General features: G+C 45.1%; 1 protein-coding gene and 1 long non-coding RNA gene across 5 annotated transcripts in view; one reads left to right on the forward strand and one right to left on the reverse strand.

The window, feature by feature from the left end:
- The first annotated feature begins 1,286 nt into the window (after positions 1 to 1,286).
- The window catches only part of LOC106019087 (uncharacterized), a 44,702-nt gene continuing 24,550 nt past the window's right edge, over positions 1,287 to 21,438 (forward strand). The window contains exons 1-3 of one of the 2 annotated variants that reach the window (XR_001193645.5): positions 1,288 to 3,495; positions 3,955 to 4,051; positions 4,648 to 7,246. This is a non-coding gene — a long non-coding RNA (uncharacterized lncRNA). Of the gene's footprint in view, positions 3,496 to 3,954; positions 4,052 to 4,647; positions 7,247 to 21,438 lie in introns of those variants that run through there. The other variant, XR_011807670.1, reaches the window with a different exon arrangement.
- The window catches only part of INO80C (INO80 complex subunit C), a 32,369-nt gene continuing 30,608 nt past the window's right edge, over positions 19,678 to 21,438 (reverse strand). For all 3 annotated transcript variants that reach the window (XM_038174873.2, XM_027451793.3, XM_072034899.1), the window contains one exon: positions 19,678 to 20,392. In XM_038174873.2, coding sequence (XP_038030801.1) covers positions 20,261 to 20,392 — 132 coding nt within the window. In that variant the 3' untranslated portion in view covers positions 19,678 to 20,260. The remainder of the gene's footprint in view (positions 20,393 to 21,438) is intronic.

A 21,438-nucleotide genomic window follows, 5' to 3' on the forward strand; every position in this document is an offset into this window, starting at 1 on the left:
ATTTCTGCCTTCCTGTTTTATTACTGAAGCAAAATTAGAAGGCACTCATACCAATTGGTTGTTGTCAATAGAACAAATATTTTCTATTTTAGGGTTTCATAAAAGAAGAAATGGGAATCACACTCTCCTCTCCTTCTCACATCACAGTCTCTTGGGAAGTGGTGGCTTTCTTCCAGGTGATGCTCAAACTTAATCCTAACAATAGCAATTTTTTATCGATAACTTAGAAGGTGAGTGTTTCAGCATCATAAAAAGGGCTTGGAGCTTATTGGGATTCTCGTTTCATTTTCTTTGTTGGGTTATAAAGCAGTTGGGCAAACATTGTTTCATGGTTCTGATTCTATATTAGATTCTATGGCTCTGTATTTCACAGCTACGATAAAACCAGATACAGCAGTGATGGGAGCCATATAAGTACCTAGATAGATGATAAAAATATTGATGCTGAGTCCTTCAGGGTATGCTTTGTGAGAGAAGACACTTAATCTGAAAAATAAGGGATTGTTAACTTTTACTATATAGCATATGCAATACTAGAGTTTATTAGCCTATTGTTCATACAGTAACTGATGTGCTGTTTAGTTTAGTTTTGTGTTTTTTTTTTTAAATCCATGAGGTGAAAAAAGTTCCCAAACTTTCTGCTCAGTTGTCCTGTTTGCAATATGTGCATGTTAGTGATACGAGGTGAAAGTGCAGTAAATTAAACACTTGTATACATGTACAGCACACAAGTGGAACACGATTCACCCCTGTACCTGAAAACATTCATGTTTTTCCCAGGTCAGTGGAAGACTTAATCCTGGTTTAGGTAAAGTAGCTGCATCCAGTGCACACGGCTGGCAATGCTGTGCGGTTGCTGCCTGGGAGAACACGTCAGAGAGCTGGCTGCATTGATATGCAACGCGGCACCCCCTAAGCAGTCTGTAACAAACACCCAATAAACCACCATTGTGCCGATGTCCAGAGCTGTCACCGGCAAAGCAACCTGCGTGCAGGATTAACACAATCCCTTGCTGTGTTCACACAGGCCCTGGGGCAGGCTGCGCATTGCCAGGTGTGGTCACGGCTGCGGAGAGCTGGCTGCGGCGTGTGCAGGAAGGGGGGAACAAGCAGAAAGAGAGGAAACGTAAAGGAGAGAAGGTGCTGCCACTAAGCCAATTCTGCAAGGCAGTCTCACGGCGCCGTGCATTCATTACTTGCTGTATTTAATGGTAATTACTAGAAAGTATTGCCAACCTTTTTCTTTCTTTTTTTTTTTTTTTTTTTTTTTTTCCTGTCATCCAACACATTTTTGTATTTTTACATTTATATTCAGCGTCTTTTTTAAGCTGAGCATAGAGTGACAGGTTTAGCCCGTAGCTGCTTTCAGCCTGCTGGCAGGGAGAGAGACACTTTTTTACCTTTCCACAAATTGAGAGAAAAGCAGTCATTCTTTGTACAAAATCTGCATCAGTGGCAGCTTTTAAAGACCTCCTTGCTTGATGTCTGAATTTAGTTTTTAAAAATTATGAAGTGCCAGCTTTTTCTCTATAAAAGCTGCTTATCCCTCAATTGCAGGAACTTCAAACAGTTTGCTGACAGCATCGAGGCAGCCCCAACTGAAATAGCTCGAGATGGGTATAGCTTCTCTTGGCAAGTGGGGGAGATTAAGAGCAAAATCCTACGGTGATGAAGATAGCTACACTGAAGTCCCTTTCTGCTGTTGATCTCTACACATCTTCAGGCACGATCGCCGCTTTCCACATTTTTCCCACCTCGCAGTAAACATCCATTGCCAGCGTGCAGATCCATCGGCAGGAGCTGTGCGTCCCTCTGTGCTCTCTCCGTGTTGGATGCAGGCTCGGCGAGGAGGCAGTCCAAGCTCCACAGCAGTGCTTACACAGGGCCAGTGGCTGTCTCTCAGCACTTCATGCGAGTTTGCCAAGCCAAAGTGGCTACTTCACCCGTCTCGGTGTCTGACAGGAATTTGTCCCTGCTCCAGGACTCAGGAGTCCTGGAAGAGCACAGTGCACTTACGCTTCGTTAAGGCTGCAGATGATAAGCAGTGAGATGCATTCTAATTATTTTCATCTGGGTATGTGCAGCATAGAGGGACAGAGTATTGATTTTTTTTTCTGTTTATTTTCCCATCTCTGAATGAATAAATGCTTTTTGCCCAGCAGCGATAGACTCATAACCTCAGGCTCACATATATTTGTCTTTTCACTTGGCTCTTCTCTCTGGCTTTCTCTTTGCTGTTGCATACCCTGGGGATCACAGAATCATGGAGTGGCTTGGCAGGGACCTTAAAGATCATCTAGCTCCAACCCCCCTGCCATGGGCAGGGATCTGTCTTTACTCTATGTGGTACTCAGAGGCATAAAATTTGGATACATGGTGATACTACCCCCCTGTTTGCTGGGATTTGAAAGGAGAAAGCCACTACAGAATGATGGCCCCAGAGTGTTAGGAAAGTGTCCCCAGTGACTGCACTAAAAGCCTAAATACCTTCAGGAACAGGCCCCTGGTGAACCACGATGTCTGTGTGCGTGGCCTGCTGCAACACCAGTACCAGGCCCTGTGGCGCCTCAGTCTCTGTCCATCAGTGCCCATCTTTTACCAGAATCAGCAGAGTCTACCAAGGTAGACTTTGGGACTCTTGGTGGCAGGTTTTGGATACAAAGCTCCACATATTCAAAAAGAACAGGATCTGAACTGACATAACACAGCTTCAGGTGTCTGCTGCTGGGGGATGCTGTGATCCTTCTCTGTCTTCCCAGCCTTGCAGTGAGTGACTCAACTCCATGCATGTGCACAGGCAGTGGGTATCAGACAAGTGAAACAGGTTCATGGCAAGCTTTTTATCTCCCTTTTAACACAGAGCAAACAACACCTTAATACTGCTTGTCTAAGGAAATAGAAACTCCTTTCTAAAAACTGGGTCACTCTCAAAATCCTGCCTGTGTAGGCCCCCATTGTCGGAGCTGTGTTTTTCTCCTGGCTGACAGGGCTCCTTTCATTACCCCTTGCAGGTGGAGCCTGGGTAGGCAGCTTCACAAAGCTCATGGAGGTGTCAGTACACACAATGGCTATCACTGAATGCAGAAAATGTTTTTCAAAAAGGATTAAAAACATATCTTCTGATCTGGGGGCTCAGTTTGATAGGCTAGGCTGGCTGAGGGTCCCTGCCTAGCTCTAAGGCCTCACACACCCTCCAGCAGCTTTGCTGCAAGCTGTTCCTTTAAAGCTGGAGGAAAGCAGCACCTGCAGCCTCTCAGGGCTTGTTTTGTAAGGTCTGATGTGGGTTGGGGCTTGGTCTTTTCTCACTTGTGAGCGCTCCTTTCTTTCTCTTCCTTGAGGTTATTTTGGACTCCTTTCTTCCTCCCTTTCATGTCCTCTTTGACTTAGAAGATATTGGTTTTGAGAAACATCACGTAGAGGGGCTTTCTTACCAGTGTTCCTCTGCATGGAAATGTGCTGGAAGATCTTTGGGAAGCACTTTAGCCATGCCAAAAGGTAAAGATTTCTAAAGCACCAAACTCCACCTGGTCCTCTGCTTTGTCTTCCTTTAACCTATGCACACCATGGTGTGAAGGTGGGCACGTGAGCATGGACTCTTTCCCTTTTTCCCCTCCTTGCTGGCAGCCCCATGTGCAGGCAGGCATCCCCGTGCAGAGCTGTGCCAGTGCCCCCCCAGGGGAAATCTCTGTGCTCACAGAAGATGGTTCAGCAGCAGCTTTCCTGCCAAGCCTGCAAGCGTGCCAGTCGATGTGGGAGCTAGGTCTCGATGTGCTATGCCTCCCGTTCTGCCAACTCAACAGATGAGATTGTGGTGCTCTGTGATATTTTAGAAGTTAACAAACATTATGTGCATGCTGTGAGAAAAATCCTACACTGAAATGAGATGAGTGCAATTTATGTCTTCCTTTACAGCACCTCTTAAATCAAATTATTCTTTTTTTTTTTTTTTTTTAGAAGTTTATGGAAGTGGAGCATAACAGAGGAGGAACAAGCTGAGAAGAAATAGCAGAATATCTTCAAGTCGGTGACTGCTGGGGCAGAAGACACAAAGGTAGGAGAGCACCTACGTGGTTATGAACCCTTCAACCACTCAGGCTGGCTGTAGAGTTGCTGTTGGCTCAGGTTGTGCCACTGTCCAAATACTGTCGTTTGACCCTCATTTCCAAGGGTGGAAAGGGGCATTAGGAAGCTCCAGAGATCAGGAGGAAGGCAGGTAGAGTAAGAAAGACTTTAGCAGCCTTGACCTCTGGCTTGGCTCCATGCAAGCAAGAGGGGAGATGCACTGCTCTGTGAGTGAGTTGTCTCTCACAACTCCTTCCCCCATCCCAAAGCCTCACGGCCTTTTTGAGGCCAGCCCCATTTCACCACCATCTTGCATACAGGCATATGAAAAAGAGCGAGCCCTGGGTTTATTTGCTGAAGCAGCTACCTGCTTAGTGTTTAAAACTCTGGTTTTGTTTCCATAGTACTTTATGGCAGCATCGTAACCTTTAACAGGCCATGAATCAAAGCTGTCAGCTTTTCCACTTTTGTCGTGGGCCCTGTGATTGTTGCCATGCGTTTTAGTTTCTTGTGGTTTGTTGAAGCTTTCTTGCAAATTTTTCCGGTTTAGAAATGACCATCATTTCCTGTTCTTTTTAACAACAGAGGAATACAAGCCAAGGCAGGCGGCTGTGCCATGCAGCTCCTTGCTCCTTCTAACTGAGGGTGCTCTCAGTAAATATGGTTTCTGCCTCTCACCCTTTTTAAGGGGACTGCAGTGAGACTCTGCTTTATTCCTTATTCCTGGCAGCTCTGGGGAAGTGGGAGATTAGGAGGACAGAGCGGGGAAGCTGACCTGAAAATGCAAAAAACAAAAATCAAACAGAAACCCAAACAGAACCCACAACCTTTTCTCTAGTTGTTGAGTAAAAGTCTTATATATTATGTGGAAATTTTCCTATTATTGTTGTTATTTCAGCTTTTAGTTGGCCATGGGAACACTTCCAAGGAAACCAATGCTCTGGGAAGCCTTTTGTTTTCCAGAAAGGCTGTTATTCAAAAGCAATTAACATAAAAACATTAAAGTTGACTAATTTCAGAGACAGAAGAATGGAGGAAGGAAACGTGAGTGTGTGTGCAGGAGGGAATACGGCAGGCCAGGCTAATGTGAGAGGCAGAAGGGAGATGTCACGGGGACTCAGGTCAGCCTGGGGATGGGTGCGGAGCAGCTGCTGGAGACAGCCAGGACAGGAAGGTGACATGCACAGGGGACACAGGCTTACTTTCTGAAGGGCTAATGCTCCTGAGTCATCTGGCTCCTCACCATGAATGCTGGGTGAGGGCACTGGCAGCTGCAGTTTTGGTGTTACATAAAGGTACGGTGCAGCCTCTCTCCACTACTTGTCCAGGGGGATTTGTGCCAGCTGATCTGTCTCACTTGAGAGGACAGAGGGTCCCAAGGTACTGAGGAACCGTCTGGCTCTCTGAAAATGAAGGGTGACCAGAGATTTCCAGATCTTTTGAGTAATCTGTCTCCTTTGAGAAAGAGCACAACTGTTTTAAAAGTCTGCACTGAACCATATGCAGCCTGAAGGCAGCTTCTTTTGGAGGGGAGGCAGCAGCTGTAAGTTTACCGATCATCTCCTTAGCCCTTCAAACTTTTGACTGGTCTTTACTTACAATTTTAACCTCATCTCTTGCCCTGCTTATGTCCATACACATCACTTATAGCCAGCCAAAAATGTGGAAGAGAGCTCCCTCATACTCAGGGAGGGCCAAGGGGACTCAGAAGGGAGCCAGAGGCGGTGTTGCAGGCAGGAACCTGTGGAAAGGAGAACTGATGGCAAATACTGGGAAAGCTGAGGCCATCAGGAGAGATGGACTGGATTTACTGGGATGGAAGGAAGGGACATGAAATTCAGTTGAAGAAAAATCACAAACCAGTCAGGATTTGTGAGTTCAGCTACACTTAGAAGAGCTTATTTGCATCCCAGAAGCATGCTTGAAATCAAAATATACCAAGAGCTTTTCTTAAAAGTCTGAAATGCGAAGTTTTGTTCCAAACTGGATGGTGGCCTTGCAGTCTTTTTTTAATTAAAAAAAAAAAAAGACAAAAATGACAACTAAACAGATAAATGGGGGAAGGAACATAATATAAAAAGGCAAAAGAAGTGGGAATTGCAGGGCTAGTAGGTTTGGAACTGATTCATGACATATAGAGGCTTAGGAGTACAGCATACAGATGGTATGAGAAAAGGTGTCAGGGACTCTTCTACTCTTGCTGTAGAAGGACACTTTCCAGCTTTTTCATGGCAGTGTTTCTGTGTTGGTATTTTCCTGCAAGCCTTCCCATCCAGTCAAAACACAGCATAAAATGTTAATATATCATCAGTAGCTTGTACCATAGGGTCCCACCACTTCCATCCTTCTGTCTTCTTTCAAGATCAAATTTTAATTGAAACAAGATGTGGCAGACAGGATGAGTTTCTATAAATATGTTATAAAATGTCATCTTAACAGGAATGTATGTGACCCAGTTCAAATACCAATATGAAGAAAACCCATCACATACATAGCCCCATAGGAATGTCTCAGTGTAAATAGTTTTATTCTTTGGCAGATATTTATTTTGGCTGGTTCCAGCAAATGATAATGTATTTTTGTTTCAGTACCCAGTAAATGTATTTTGCTAATAGTTTCTGCTGATATTACACTTTAAATTGTCATGGTTGGAAGTTGTTGCATGGATAATGCACACTTTTACTAGTTTCTTTCTATCACAATTTTTAAGGGTTTCATTTATATAATGTGCTACCTGGTATGCAGAAGAGGTTTTGTTTGTTTAACTAAATCTTCAGTAAAGGATGTAATTTTTCATGATGTAGTATTCTGTGATGGCCATATGATTTATCTGAGAAACCATCTTCAATGTTGTAGAGGTTGTGATAGAGGGTTTGAAAGCCATGTAGAATGTTTAATATCCACTTGCATTTATGTAACACAGTATTTAAGTAGTCTCAGCGCCCCCCCAGGATTACCTGCATAAGTAACAGATGCAGACAGTACTCAGCTTTTGTTATTTGATCTTTTTAACATACAAAATGCTCTCAAATAGCTGGTTACATAAGCAGAGGTTTGGCAAGGCTGTGTATTTCAGTACCTGACTCTCAGCACTGTGTATCTTCTCATTTGTTTTTTTTGCTGTGCTGTCTTAGGGGTTGCACATATCATTCTTATTGCTGAAGTTGTGCAGCAGCATGCCTATTTTGAGAAAAATACATATTAAAAGTGTAAATATGTTTTCACTTAAAAAAAAATCTATGGTTAATATTGGCTAAAATAAGAGCCCAGCGTTCATTCTTGAAGTATGCTCATGCAAGCTTAAATAAATGAAACATAGACGTTTAAACATTATCCATACTGCCCAGGCTTGACACGTTATTGCTATAGATAGCAAGCAGTCAGAGCCAACTACCATCTAAAGACCAATAATAACAGTGTTTCTTGGATTTATATTAGAGTAAATGGTTCCTTATCTGTTTTGTGAAATTATTGAGAACTTACCATATACTGCAGTGCTAGCTGTTTATGTTCATGTTGAGAACTTTTCAAATATTTGGAGATTTGTTATATCCATGTGAAAGCCAAGCATTTATATTATATCAAGCTTCAACACATTCACGAGCCATGAATGCAAAGTGCAGACCTTAACATTCAAAATATAGGTGCTTTTTTTGTTTAAGTTGATTGACAGATTTAGACATAACATTTAGCTGGTGGAAGCTGTGAGTTTAAATATCCTTGGCTGCCTCTAGCATGAAAAGTCATGGAGCTTGCATTACCAAATAAAATACAGAGGTGTCTCAAGCTACAGACAGAGCAGTTTGGTAAGATTTTTTGGGACAGTCCTGTCTGACAAAGCTGACAGTTCAGCTCATTGTGCGATTGCTATTGTTTGAGTTTGGATATTAAACTTGCTATTTGGTTGGGTGCTCTTAAAATGCTTTTTAAAACTTGTAGCTTTTTAAAACTTGTAAGCTTGAGTGCCAGAGCATTGGAAAATGGGATAATGGGTTGTGGGGTTCTGGAGGTGCAAAAAAGCAGTCTGCTTTTTTTTTTTTTTTTTTTTGGTCTGAAAGCAGACATTGCTTCTGCTTCATCATAGTTTGTTCTGGTGACAGAGGGGAACTGCTGGCTCAATGTGATCTGATGCCCCCGGGACCTGAGTAGATGCACAGCCTTCTAGTCCTGTGCCCTTTGCACACCTGGAGTGCTCCTCTTAGCCAGCATGATGTAAAGCAGAGATGGCCCATTCACAGAGCTGGTAAATATGTGAAATAGTGAGATATGTGACATGAAAGTAAGCATCTCTGTGAACCTTCATGTTGGCATTTAGATTTGAAAGCAGTAAATGAAGCCAAACTGAGACCTGTCCTCGCCTCTTGCAATAAAAACTCAAAGCATGTGTGCACAAGGCAGGGCTCTGAGTAGATGTGCTGAGTGAAACACCACCTAGACAGGTCTAGCTGCAAGCGGAGAAAGAACATGAGTCTTTTAAAGGCTGAACTGCACGTGTGCAGCCTTACATAAGGTACTTTCTTTAGCAAGAAAGAGATGAGATTTAAAAAATTCAGCAATTTGTCTCTCTCCCTATATCCTCTTTCAATGCCTTTTTGATTTTTTCCAGATAGTTCTGGCCTTTGTAGGAAACTGGTTAGGGAATAGAAACCATATTGTTTAACGTGGGTGACCAATCACACAGCATATTTGAATGCTGAACAGAAATACTTTGTGGTATTGGTAGTATTCAGCAAACCATAGGCAAAAATTGTTTTCATTGAACCTCTTCGCTACGTGGTTATAAGAGAAGACTGTAAAAAATGTTACCCGTTTGTGGTCAGAAGAAGCATCAAGTAAAATAAATTACTCATACTGAATACTTTAGTTACTGTAGCTGGCAGTGAACTTGCTTTAACTCCAGAACAGAGCTGCAAATGAAACATTTAGCAGAGATACAAAGCCATTGTGCAATACTGGGCTTTCAGTTCCTCACACCGTGGTCTCACTGACGATCACAGGCTCTCTGTCTACCAAGAAATGTGTCCTATTGAGGCAGCAGGAAATTTAAGCAGCTCCTAAATGCAGAAGCCAGCATAGCAGCTGGGATGAGAGCACCAAGACACAACTGCAGTTCCAGCAGGATTTGGCTCCTAGGTCCTGCGGGGAGCCTTTCCACTGCCAGACCAGTGATGAAAAGGAGAGAGGGGGGTGAGGGTGAGAGGAGCTCCAAGCCGTGACTCACTGCTCATCGAGGCCAAGGAGGCTTCAAGTCTACAGACAGAAGCAGGAGGGAAGCAGCTGCTGAAGCAAATTGTTGAGGACTCAACTCTCCTCTTCCCCATTAGGAAGAGCTGTGCTTTTTTTTTTTTCCCTGAGATATGACCTCTCACATGGCATTCACCATCATAATGGGAGCATCTCCCTCCTGCACCCAAATTAAATGGCACTGTCGTGGTAGAGTCTGCGTTAGGAGCGACTTCGAGCATGCTGCTCAAGCCAGCCTGCGGGTTGTTTGCCCCAGGCCTGGTGGAGATAGGTCTTCATCTAACTTTATTCAGAATAAAATGATTAATTGTATTGAAGCATGAGCAGACCAGCAAGAAAAAGGAAGGAGCTTCTACTGTTGTGACCTTGAATCCTTGTTTTTCTTTTTCTGTTAAATACATTTAATACTCATTCTTCCAGTGGAGCAAAATAACACAAGGTAAAAGATGGCAGTGCACACATTAAAAGGGGGTTACACCACAAACTGACAAAAGATATAGAAAAAAACAGCTGAGGAAGAGTTTAAGATCACAACTGTATGCATGCAGAGATGGCCCTTGCTTTAGTGAGTAAATCTTTCAGCCGGCTGCTCTGGAGGAGCTTCCCGTGGCTGAGGAGAGAAGCCTGCCTCCTGCAACGGGGTCAGTGGGGAGCGGGACCTTGGCCCAGCCTGTGGTGGAAATAAAGTGTCAGCTGCAGTGTGGCTTCCAGGCCTGATTCGTAATTTCCCCAAAAGAGCCACAGGAGTGAGATTCCTCATCTTCCTGTTGATGGAGGCACCCCAACGAGGACCTTCATAAGCCGTAATCGCAGCGAGAGGCCTGCTTGTCACCAGGCTCAGGGTCCCCAGGGGAATTTCCCCTGTGCCTATACGAATGGGGCCACCTGTGTCTGTGTCACGGTGCCTGTGTCCAAGCCAAACAGGCAGCTTCCTGGAGTCCCCGCTGGCAGAGGAATGTCACTGGGGGGTGTCACCGTGTCACCGGGCCTCACAGGCTGGAGCACGCCACGGCCGGCCCAGCTGCGGGCATGGCTCCTGTGAGCTCACGCAGCAGATGGCTGCTTCCTGCGTCTGACAGCAGGGGAACGGCAGGGAGGGGATTTTTTTTATTTTCCCCAGGAAATCAGCCTGTCCGGCAGATCCTGAGCCAAGCATGTGCGAGTCCTGGGAAGCTGGTGCAGATGTGTTATGGTGCTGACACGGCCCTGAGCTCCCCAGCTGCGTGGCTGGGGGTGGCCTTGGCACGGGGTCCTGCCTCAGTATGCAACATGGGTTAAAAAGTTACTTCCTCGCCTCTGTCCCGCCACCACCAAGCAGTCACAACCATCCTAAACCTCTGCTTTCTTTCTCAGACACCAGCTAAAGCTTTACCCTGCCAAAGCTTGGTTGCCAAAAAAAAAAAAAAAAAAAGCATGATATTCAATATAAAATGGGAAATTTCTATAGAAATGTGTTGCAGAGGAGGGTGACAGTCGTGCTTCTTCCCTTTTTTCTGTATTTCTCCCTTTAGTGGTGCAGACATTTCCTCTGTCGTGGGGTTGGTGTCCCTGTGGTTTTAGGTGGCCCCGGTCACTCATTGCCGCGCTCGGTGGCTGGGAGCAGCCACACAAGGCAGCTCTCCTCACTCCCAGTCAGCACGCAGGTAGGGTTGGATAATGATAAGCCTTGTTGAAGAAGTCAGTAAGTCTTTTCACCATGACACATGCTAAAATACTGGTGTTAATGAGCTAGGCTGGCTCTGGGTCGGAGGGAGGTGATTTTGCAGTGCTTCTGCCTACCCCGTTCACCCAGCGTGGCTCGTAGCAAGGCGACTTGTTTTCAAGGTGTGCAAACGGAGATGCCGCTGCCTTCCTCCTTCCTTTAAAGCTCAGTAGCTGGCTGATTTCTTTTTTAGCTTGAGTGTTCAGAAAAACATTCTCAAAATGTAGCGTCTCCAGAGGCTTGTGGTAAGAAAACAATGTTAATTTGCCCAGTCTAGAAGCAGAAAAGATGAAAAAAAAAAAAAAAAAAGGATGAAATACACTGTGCTCTTTGTTCTAAATACCTGGAATGAGTACCCTTGTTGGAAATGAGTGCCATAAATGGCTTTAATGTTTTTTTCCTCTTATTTATGGAGCAGCGCAGTACTGCTGCCGTAGCTCTCACCAGCTCACCTTACAGCACAATCCACCTATTTTCACTTTTTAATGAGCAGTGACTCTAATTACTGTTGATATCCCATTGGGTGTGCACCCATGTTTTATTGCATTTTTCCAAAGGGGATTGTGTCATATCTGCTTCTAGAGGAGTTCAGGATAGCAGCCTGGGTCATGGAAAAATCGAGCTTGATTAGCAGAGGATGTGAGAAGCTAAAATAAACATTAGGAATGTGTAAAGCAGTTAGGGCAGTGCAGATTAATACGTATGACGGGGTGTGTAAATCTGAGCGTTTGACATGATTCATTTTTTTAATCAAAAGGGAAGTCGTTGTTACTACATACCTAGTTGGAGATCCCTGCTCACAGGGGTAGTGACTTCAGTGTCCTGCTCAACTCAAAATCTCAAATGTTTTGGAAATTAGGGTCTGCATTTACATCTTTATTGACGTGGAAATATGAAATAACAGCAACGAGGGAGAAAAGTGGAACTTCTTAAAAAGCACATCTGTCAGCAATACCACTGATACATATGTACACGGCCAGGAGGTGCCAAAGCTGCTGGACATCAGCTCTGCGCTTCGCTGGAGTTTCTTCCTCCCGGGCTTGTGCTTGGCTGCTGCTCGGCGGCTTGGCACTGCGTGTTCTTGCCTCCGTGCTGCTCACACCGCTCATTTTGTGGCTGCTACTGGCCTGACACAAGCAGCTGCCATAAAAATATTGCAGACAAAGAAGCAGGTGAAAAGCTGCAGTTATTTGAATTAGTCATTGAGACGCATCTAGTAACTCGGTTATGCAGCAAGCATGAATTATCGTGTTCTTACCCTGTCATTTGGAGACAAATGTTTTACAGCACAAACCCCATCATTACGTGTACATATAAGAAAAAGGGTTTCTACAACAATCATCAGACTTCTAGACTTGTGAAGAGGTGGGTCCAACTTGTGGTTAAATCCTGCAGACGATAGTCTTGCTGATCTCAGGATTTTCCAAAGATTAAAATGCAGATGTCTGGATTTCTCAAAACCCCACGGAACTTCAAAAGCACCAGACCCATTTCACTCTTCCCCAGATACCCAAGATGGCTATAAGCCACTTTAGCATCCTGGCAAGATTTTCTTTAATAGACAGCCTATTGAATGGGTCTTAGTGGCTCATTAACAACGTTAGGTTTTATATTTTAGCAAATGAAATCAGAGTTTATTGCTTAGCTTTTGCTTAACTACCATAAACTACCTACAAGGTGCACCCCCATGTGTGTGCATGTACAATACTTTTTCTAGTTGTGCAATTTCTATACCAGAGTGCCATTCAAAATGTGTGTGTGTGTTCTGTATAGATAAATTTAAAGTCTGAGCCAAGAAAAATAAAGGGATCTCCGAGTAAACCCCAGCACCCTAGTGGCAGTAACCACTTTGCCATCCCCAGCACCTCCTGTGGGTCTTGGTACCTGCCTCCTGTGTGGCCCTGTGCGTGGGCTTATCGAGGTGAGAATTTGTTAACTGAATTAAAAGGAAGTCATTTAATAGATGGCCAAAGATAAGCCTGTAGTACTGCTGCACCCCAACCTTCTGGCAAAATCTTTGCAATGCATATGTTTACATTAAGGGTTTGTACATAGATAGGGTTACAGGGGGGCAAAATACCTCTAATCTAGACAAGTTGGCAGGAAGGAGAGTAGTAAGAACAGAGGAAGTACCAGCGTGCCAGATAGAGTAAAATTTGGAAGGTCTGCCTGCGGGTGTGTCATTTCTTCATTTGTTTGTTATCTGAAGTTTCTCCGATGGTGGCTGCGTAGCCTTGGGTAGCTGTACGGTTTAAGAAATGAAATATGCCTGCTGATGGAGAACACTTTGTGTATTAGGATGGCTGCACTGATCTGTGGCAAGCCGGTTTTGATTTTCTGGTGAACTCGTTCCCTTTTAGGCTTTGCTTCAATGGTCCTTTCAACAGCAGGATTGCTATAGGGGATGCTCCTGTCTTTGGGCTGCCCTGGGGTTTCAGTTATCATTTGCAGAAGGCCGTCATTTTGGCAAAATGTACCCTTAGCTTTCCTGTCGTGGTTTCAGCTTTTCCACTTGGATTTTTCTTCTTCTATCGCTTCTCTTCCAGTTTCATTAAGTAGCTTCTGCAGGTCTCCAGGTGAATGCTTCCTCCGAATAACTTGATCATTATTTGTCCTCATTTTTAAGATTAATATCAGAGGCCTTTGAAGGTTTGAGGGCATTTTGTTATTGGGATATTTTTTTGGTTGGTTGGTTGGTTTTGTTTGCTTGTTTTGGTGCAGGGAGGGGGGTGGGAGGTGGAGGGCATCGCATCGTCTTCCAAGGGAGGTGGTGTTACTGATGGTGCTGTGGACCTCATTTCTTAGTGGTTCATGTTCTTGATTGAACTTGTGTTTGTTTTGGGATGAAGTAAACAACAAAGTTCCTCTCTTTCTAAACCAGAAAATGAGCTGTAACTTCAGTATTTGTTTTGGGAAGGGTCAGAAAATTGCATCTGTTATCCTTATGCATCCTACAGCCCCAACCCTGTCCCACAGAGTCCACCCCCTTCCTTCCAAAACCTGGCCACCCGCTCCCATTACAGAGGTGCAAGGGAGGAGCATCAGGATACCTGTTACCAGCTGCTGACTGACTGACTGCTGGACGGCACCCAGACATCTAGAAATCTTCCCCTAGAAATCTTCTGTGTGACTGATTTTTTATAAAAGATATAGGGAGGTGGTTACTGCCCCACTTTTGGTGGGGCAGTTTGGTTTTTGCAGTCTCTGTCCTTCAGAAGGACAAGTCAAGGCCCATGAAGAGTTTGGCTCCTGATTCACCATTAGGTAAATCAGAAGGACGTGGAGACGGCTGCTGAAATAAACTGTCCACAGATGGGGTTTCCCTGAGACCAGTGGGGTTCGACGTGCTGGTCCCCAAGGGTTAGGAAAGCACGGGGTGAAGCCAGGGCACTTACTTGGAGCACTTCGTATTTCACCAGAAGGGTGCTAGTGACTCTCAGTTTACAAAGCTCACAGGAAGGCTTCACATAACGCTGGAAATGTGAATTGGGAATTGTTTGTATTTATTTTTATTGTTATTTGTATTTTATTTTTGTAGTTCTCTTGTTTCGCCTGGTACGATTTGAAGGGTTACAAACAAAAATTCTTGGCTCTTAGATGCCAAAAATTTTTGGCTGATTGTGCTTGGCCATTGGTCCAGTAACAAAAGCCTGTTTGACACGAGGGGAACGAGGCTTGTGCCTATTTGCTGCAGGCACTCGGGCGCATGAGAGCGATGGCAGGCGTTGGCTCTGCATCACCAGCTCTGACACATCTCGCAGTTACGGTCCAGTTATGTTCTCTGTTCCAAATACAAACCCACCATAACACCATATTTGTGTTTCAGGGGATTAAGGATCACCCACAGGGTATTCTGGAAAGGATTGCTCTTTGCTATAGCACTTTTGCTTCGGCACCTGGCGAGGGAGGCAGCTGTAGTCGCAGGACGGGAGGTGCTCGCTCTGCAGCTGCCCTTGGCCAGCTCTGTAAGCAGCCGTAGCCTGAAGGTTTTGCACAATTAATCCCTCCATTTGGGTGGGGTCTCTCCTTCCCTTCCTTTTTATGAGCACATGGGGATCCAGGTTATCTAGGCTGGAAGATGAGAGAGGGTTTGGGCCAAGAGACCAGTCCGTTAAAAGATCCCTAGTTCTGTCCCCTCTCCTCTTAGTCATGAACCCAATGAGCTGAGGCACAGCATGCAGGCAGTGTGCGTGTGTTTGATGACCTCCTAGAGCCATCTCCACCCCCTGGCAGAAGGGAATCGAGCAGCCATCTAGTAAAACTGCTGTCCCTTAGGGTATAAATGGGGTCACAGCCAAAATTCAAGACATTCCCCATTACTCATTCTTCCCATTAAAGGGTAGGGAGCTGCCCTCAAGAACTCCACGATTTTATGCTGAGAATTTGCGTGTGATCTGTGTTGGCACAAGTTTCTACACGAAGAAACTTTTCTTTACTTTTCTGGTTTTATGCCAACTGTGCTTTGGTTCCGAGGCCTGCAGAGAAAAGGGATGCTGTTCACACGTGCTGTGCACAGTTAGTGGCTTGCAAACAATTTCTTCGTATGAGAGAAGAATAATTGCTGCATGTGAGGTCTGGGACACTGACGGAGACTCCAGATAGCCGTGAACCAGGTGCTGTTGTCTGTGGTGCTGAGCTGGGTGTACCAGCTTTTAGTGATAGCTGCAGCTGTTGGCATGCAAGCAGCTGAGGGGATATCACCTGGAGAACGTGCTTGTGAACAGCAGGTGCACCCAACCTCAAAACCAACTTACCCAGCCCACCTGTGAGTTTTGATGTAGCAATTACTGATTTTAGGCTACTGTGTCGGAGAAGGCCATGTTGCATACCCAACTCGCGTGATCTCAAAGGTCTCAAACCATATGCAACCACACAAGCAGTACTTAGCAGCAGTTTAAGCAGCTTGTTAGTTGTTATGATTGGGTTTCCCAAGAGATTACTGCTATTGTTGACTGAAGGGTGTGATTTACAATAGTGTAATCATCTGAAAAGACTGGGTTCTGCAGCGCTCCTCAGATAATAGGGAACCAAGTCAGGCAACACATACAAATACCAAATGGGCTTGAAATGTTTTATTACATGAAGATATATTGCTTTGTCACAGCCCACCCACCCGGCAGAGAAAAGTGGTTTTTAATCAGGACACGCGTACCAAAACGAGGAAAATAAGGGATTTCTGTGAATTCTAATAATGGTGGCATCATCATCCTGGAGTGATTGAAGTGTTTGGAAGTAATGCAGGTAGCACTTGGCTGTTCTTGCTTAAAGGAGCACAAAGTAGTTTTGTTTTGTTTTATTTATTTCCCCAGAACCTACTGTCAGGTCTGTGGAAGTCTTCTTCCCTGAAGTGTTTCAGAAAATCTATGTGCTATTTTGTCCGGGTATGTAAACCCTATACATTAGAGACTGTAAGAGCCCTTAAAACCTGATGGTAAGTCTTGTGGTAATAAATTATAGTTGGATTAATTTATTAGCTTACCTAACTCCTTCAGGAAAAAATCACAACCATGCAGGGAGTTTCAGCTTTTTTCTTTCTGCATTTACCAAAGTTTTTTAACCTTATACTGGTTCACTTTTACTTTGATGTTTTTCACCTGTACAAAGTCCTCCTCCCTTTTGCTTACCTTTGTTTTCCTTGTACGTTGCGGGTTTGACGTTTATGGGTCCCTCCCTGTTGAAGAAGACGAAGGCACATCTCCCTGCATGTGCCTGCTGCTCCTGGGGAAGGCCATCATTAGGACCCCACAGAGATCCAGGTCGCTATGAGGGGAAAAAGCAGGGGAATAGCAGACAGTGAAATGCAGGAGCTCCAACATGAGCTGCTGTAGGGCTGCCCTGAATGAAACTTCACTGCTCTCCAGCACCTGAGGCCAAAGCCATCCCTTGCCCAGGTGCAGGAGGGCAAAAGCAGCAACAGGGAGCAAGCCCGAGATCCTGCTCTCCATCTGCCAGAGGATGGGAAGGGTGGAAGCAGCAACCACAGCCGCTGGCAGAGCTTCATTCCTCTCATCTGCTCCATGGCAAAGCAGGCAGCAGAGCTGTGGTGGTTTTGCAGCCCTGGGCAGCCTGCTGCAGAGGCAGTTGCCTGCTTTGTTCTGGCTTAGAGAGCAGGCACAGCCATCCAAAGCACGAGATAAATGCAAGCTACTGCAGTTGTGGGTTTTTTTTTTTTGGTGTTTGTTTTAAAAAGCACCGCTGTCAATTGCAGGCGAGCCCCATCTCCAGAGTCTGCTCTGTGTGCGGGGCATGTAGCTGCACAGAAAAACAGGAGCTTGGCCCCAAGCAAACATCCTTCCTCTTTCCAAGGAACAGGACAGATGAGGCAAGGAAAGGCTTTCCACCTTCCAAAAAGAGTACAGGCAGAGCTGTGCCAGTTGGACTACATCCTGCTCGCCGCGAGCTCCCTTCCCATTAGCATGGCCCAACCATCAGTGGCGTCAGCTCCACGCTGTGACACCAACACCAGCGGGGTACGGGGCGAAGCCATCCGTGTCTGCAGCGTGCAGCACCCGGGTGATATTCCACAAGTAGTAACCTTTGTCCTTGCTGTGACTCCTGGCTTCCTGCCTTACCTGTGTGACACTGCTTTTAGCCTCAATATATTCCCCCCGGGTCTGAAACGGTATTTGTCGCTGCTTCTCCTTCCAAATGCCTTCCTTTTGTCCTCTTTGCAATTTAAATCCAACTCCTTTTTTTTTTATTTTTATCTAGATAAGGTCCTGTAAGTACTTCAAAACATGAATGTACTTCTCTATTTTCAGATCATCTTCTAAAAAGATGATCATCCCCCAAAAGAACCCAGTTGGACTGATCAACATTGTACACGCTGGCTACTAGTAAGTGGGGTACCACAAACTAAGACAAAGAAAAGGGCCAGTAGCAGACAAAGGAAAAAAACAAGGAAGGAAAAGGGAATCCAACAGCCACCGCATGGCTACAAAGCAATGGGAGAGGGGTCATTAACGCTTGTGCTAAACCTAAGCCATATTTCCTTTTCTGACGCTGACTTGCTCACTAAGACACTTAGGTTTTGGAAATGGAATGAATAAACACTGCTCAGGAGAAATTAGCTGAGAAAAGTAACACCTCCCCGCGCGGTGCGGGACTGCCTGGAGCACTCCTGATAGCGAGGGAGCCTGTGCTCCCAGGCAGTCATTCCCAAAGAATGCTAAAAATATTTGTGGGAGAGAACAAGCGAGCAGAATCTGATTTTCTAAGCTGGTGTCTGCCTATTTAAAGCAAAAGCGATCTTAGAGCAGTTCTACATGTTTTCTTTTCCTATCAACGTTAGGCTTATCTTATAAACACATCTTCAGTACGTACAGTAAGCTAGAACAGCCATTCTGAAACTCGGATACAAAGAGAATGTGGCTTGGATGCTTACTGGCATGGAGAGAGATATCCTGTCCTATTATTTTCTGCTCTGCGATACAGTTGTAGCATTATCTGATATCCAGGGCTTTGAAGGATCTATTGTAAGCATGTCAAAGACTTTTAAAATTACTTTGTTTTTGTAAATATTAGATCACAAAAACTGAGGAATGAGTCCTACATGCATTCGCTGAACAATGCACCCCATTGTTAAGTGATTTTTCCTGTTTTGGAGCTGAAATTAAACTAGCATTTATAATGCCCTGCTTATTTATTCTTTCAATGAGAAAATATCTGTTCCAATAATTATCATTCCTATCGAAATGCGCATTCAGGATGCAGCTTAGGGGTTAGCTACTCACCACGGTGTGCTCCCAGTGCACTCAGAGAGAAGAGGTGATCTTATGCAAGTCCCCACGTCCTTGGTGGAGCCTGGGTGAGGTGAGGATGGCTGTTTGCTGGTGATCAGTGTCTCACCCCATGAACAACCCAGAGGGTCTCATGCTAACGAGCTATGGGATAGGTCTGCCACGAAGCACCTGGCAGCTCTGCACATGGCAGAAAAGCATCCCCACAGCAACTGGTAACTCACCTGGGGCCTTTGTGGCCAGCGCCCACTGGCTCACAGAGTGCTGCAGCTACAGGATAGTGCACTGGTGAAGTGGCACAGGCCACAGGTTGGAGGCTAGGAATGGCTGACACTGAACTTGGAGTCCAAATGAAGAACGAAAACCTGACAGAAGCTAGGCTGAGGCAAAGGTGGAGGAGAGGGAGGAAAAAAAAATCAGCAGCTTGCCCTAAGGAAGAGGACAGAAAGAAAGAATGGGTAGAAAAATCTCTGTCCACTTCCCCCTAGGCTTAGTTTCAGAAAAATGACCATTTCTGCTGTCAGGAAGTAGTTGTCAACCCCCCAGCAAGAGCCTGAACCCTTCTTTGTTCTCCTTCCTCTAAAGGGGGACAGCCCTCAGTTGCTATTGCATGTTCTCCTGGTACCTCACACTGCAAAGGTCCGTGTCCTTACCTAGGGGGTTTTGCTTTGATGATGACCATCTGGGTGTCAGAATGTCACTGGGCAGTGGAATTCATGCTTTTATAGCATCTTTTTATTTAAAAAAAAAAAAAAGTCTGGGAAATAAGTGCTTTTTTGTACTGATTAGTAATAATAATGATGATGTACTGAGGCAGAAGAACAGTTGGGTTGTGGAATGAAGTACTCAAAAACTACAAAGTGTCACACTTAAGAGTCGCATGGTGATTTGGTTTGGTTCCATTATACATATTTCTTAAGATACTTTAAACCAAGTTTGAGTCCAGCTTTATTTATGCTGACATTTCTCCAGTGTAAATATTTGTGTGAAGCTGTTCACTTCCACAGTGCTCAGTACCACCAGCAGTCATTGATAGAGCAGCTCTTGGTATTTTAACTTCCATGTTTACACGTGGGACAGACTTCTTCAGAGACAAGTGGCAAGCACATCTGTAAGGCAGGTTTGGAAGCCGGGATATCTTAGTACCTTTCCCTCTATTCATATGGCCATTTCTTCTTCTGAGCCAGGGCAGTACATAAAATATATAGGGGAGGGGTGAAATCCTTTCTCTGAATAAATTGATGTAACTTGGACATTATGGTGCCGATCCATATCCTTAAGGTCTAAGTTATTCTGTTCACCAAACCAATTGCTTACAAATTGGCAAACTAACAAATACAAGTATTTATCCAAATTAAAACCGCATGTTCGTTCAAATCCATGTATCACCAACTACTTCCAGATGTAAATATCCATGGAGAGTTTTAAAGAACCTCAGTCCTGCAGGCAGTTTCCGTCGTGGTTCTCAAAACCAGAGCCCTTCAGGAGTGATACCCAACAATGTTTGGTCTCTTCAGGAAACAATGCTTGTTGCCTTCCTTAGAGCCAGGTATCCTGTAACCACATCTGAAGGGAGCATCCGAATATAGGCAAACTCTTCAATAGTACTGAATCTCAGCTTGCTCTGGGGATCTGTGTAATTTGCCTGGGAAAGAAACAATGGCAAAGATACTATTCAAAGAAAATCTCAAAATGGACTATTAAAAAAGCATCAAATTGTAGGACCAAAAACTACTGGGCTTCTTTTTGCAGGAGCAGCACTGGTGTTCTGCCACATGACCAGAAGTTTGTAAAGATTTTTTTTTCCTCCTCATGTCAAAACTTATGAGCAGTTTACAGACCCCTATAAAATCGCATTAGAAATGCATTAAACATCACAGAGGGCTAGAAGAGACTCACACAAAGCATGGTGCAAAAGGAATTTCACAACTCTCCAAACTCACCCTAGCAACTCTGTGCCTTGTGCAGGCTCTCACGGGGCAGCTCTCCAAGCAGTCGGGCTGCTGCCAATAAATTACCCAACAAAGAGGCTGAATTATGGGTGCTCGGATAGCTTTGGACTGATTCTCTCTTCCTGCATACAACTTTGCTTTTAATTTACTTTAAAGCGGTTGTTGAAGCAAGGGAGTCTCAGCTTGCGGCTCTGTGACTGAACTGATAAGAAATGTGAGCGGAGCATTTTGCTTTGCTGCCGACGCCTGCTTTCAGGATAGCAGCCTGGCCAGCGAGCCCTGGGCAAGGCTCCTATCCTCTGCTACGTTTGGGTCTCGGGTGCCTGGGAGCGCTGCCAGCCTCCTTCCATCCTCTCCCCTTCCCTGTTGCTACAGAAACCCTGAGCTTGCGCTAACCCAGGGGCAGCAGAGCAGGCTGAGGCTGGGCTGACGAAGGCCTGCTTCAGGGTAGCCTTCTCTCCAAGAGGTTACAGCCTCCAGGGCAGTCACAGCAGGCCAGTGTTATTCCAGAGTGCCTGCCAAGGCTCTGGGCGCGTCCTGTGTGATAGGAGGTGGTGGCAGGCTGCAAGGCACGGGCAGCTGCGCTCTTTTGGGACACCCTTACCTGAGCAGAAAAGGCCAGGAAGGCCCAGAGCACTGCTCACACCCACTGAGTAAAGGCGTAGAAGCCTCTACCAGTTTTATGTTGGAAAGGATCTGTTCAGCCATGGTAACAATCCACCTAATGATCTGGCCTGAT

This window comes from Anas platyrhynchos, chromosome 2 (assembly GCF_047663525.1).
Source record: "Anas platyrhynchos isolate ZD024472 breed Pekin duck chromosome 2, IASCAAS_PekinDuck_T2T, whole genome shotgun sequence".
Lineage (NCBI taxonomy): Eukaryota > Metazoa > Chordata > Aves > Anseriformes > Anatidae > Anas > Anas platyrhynchos.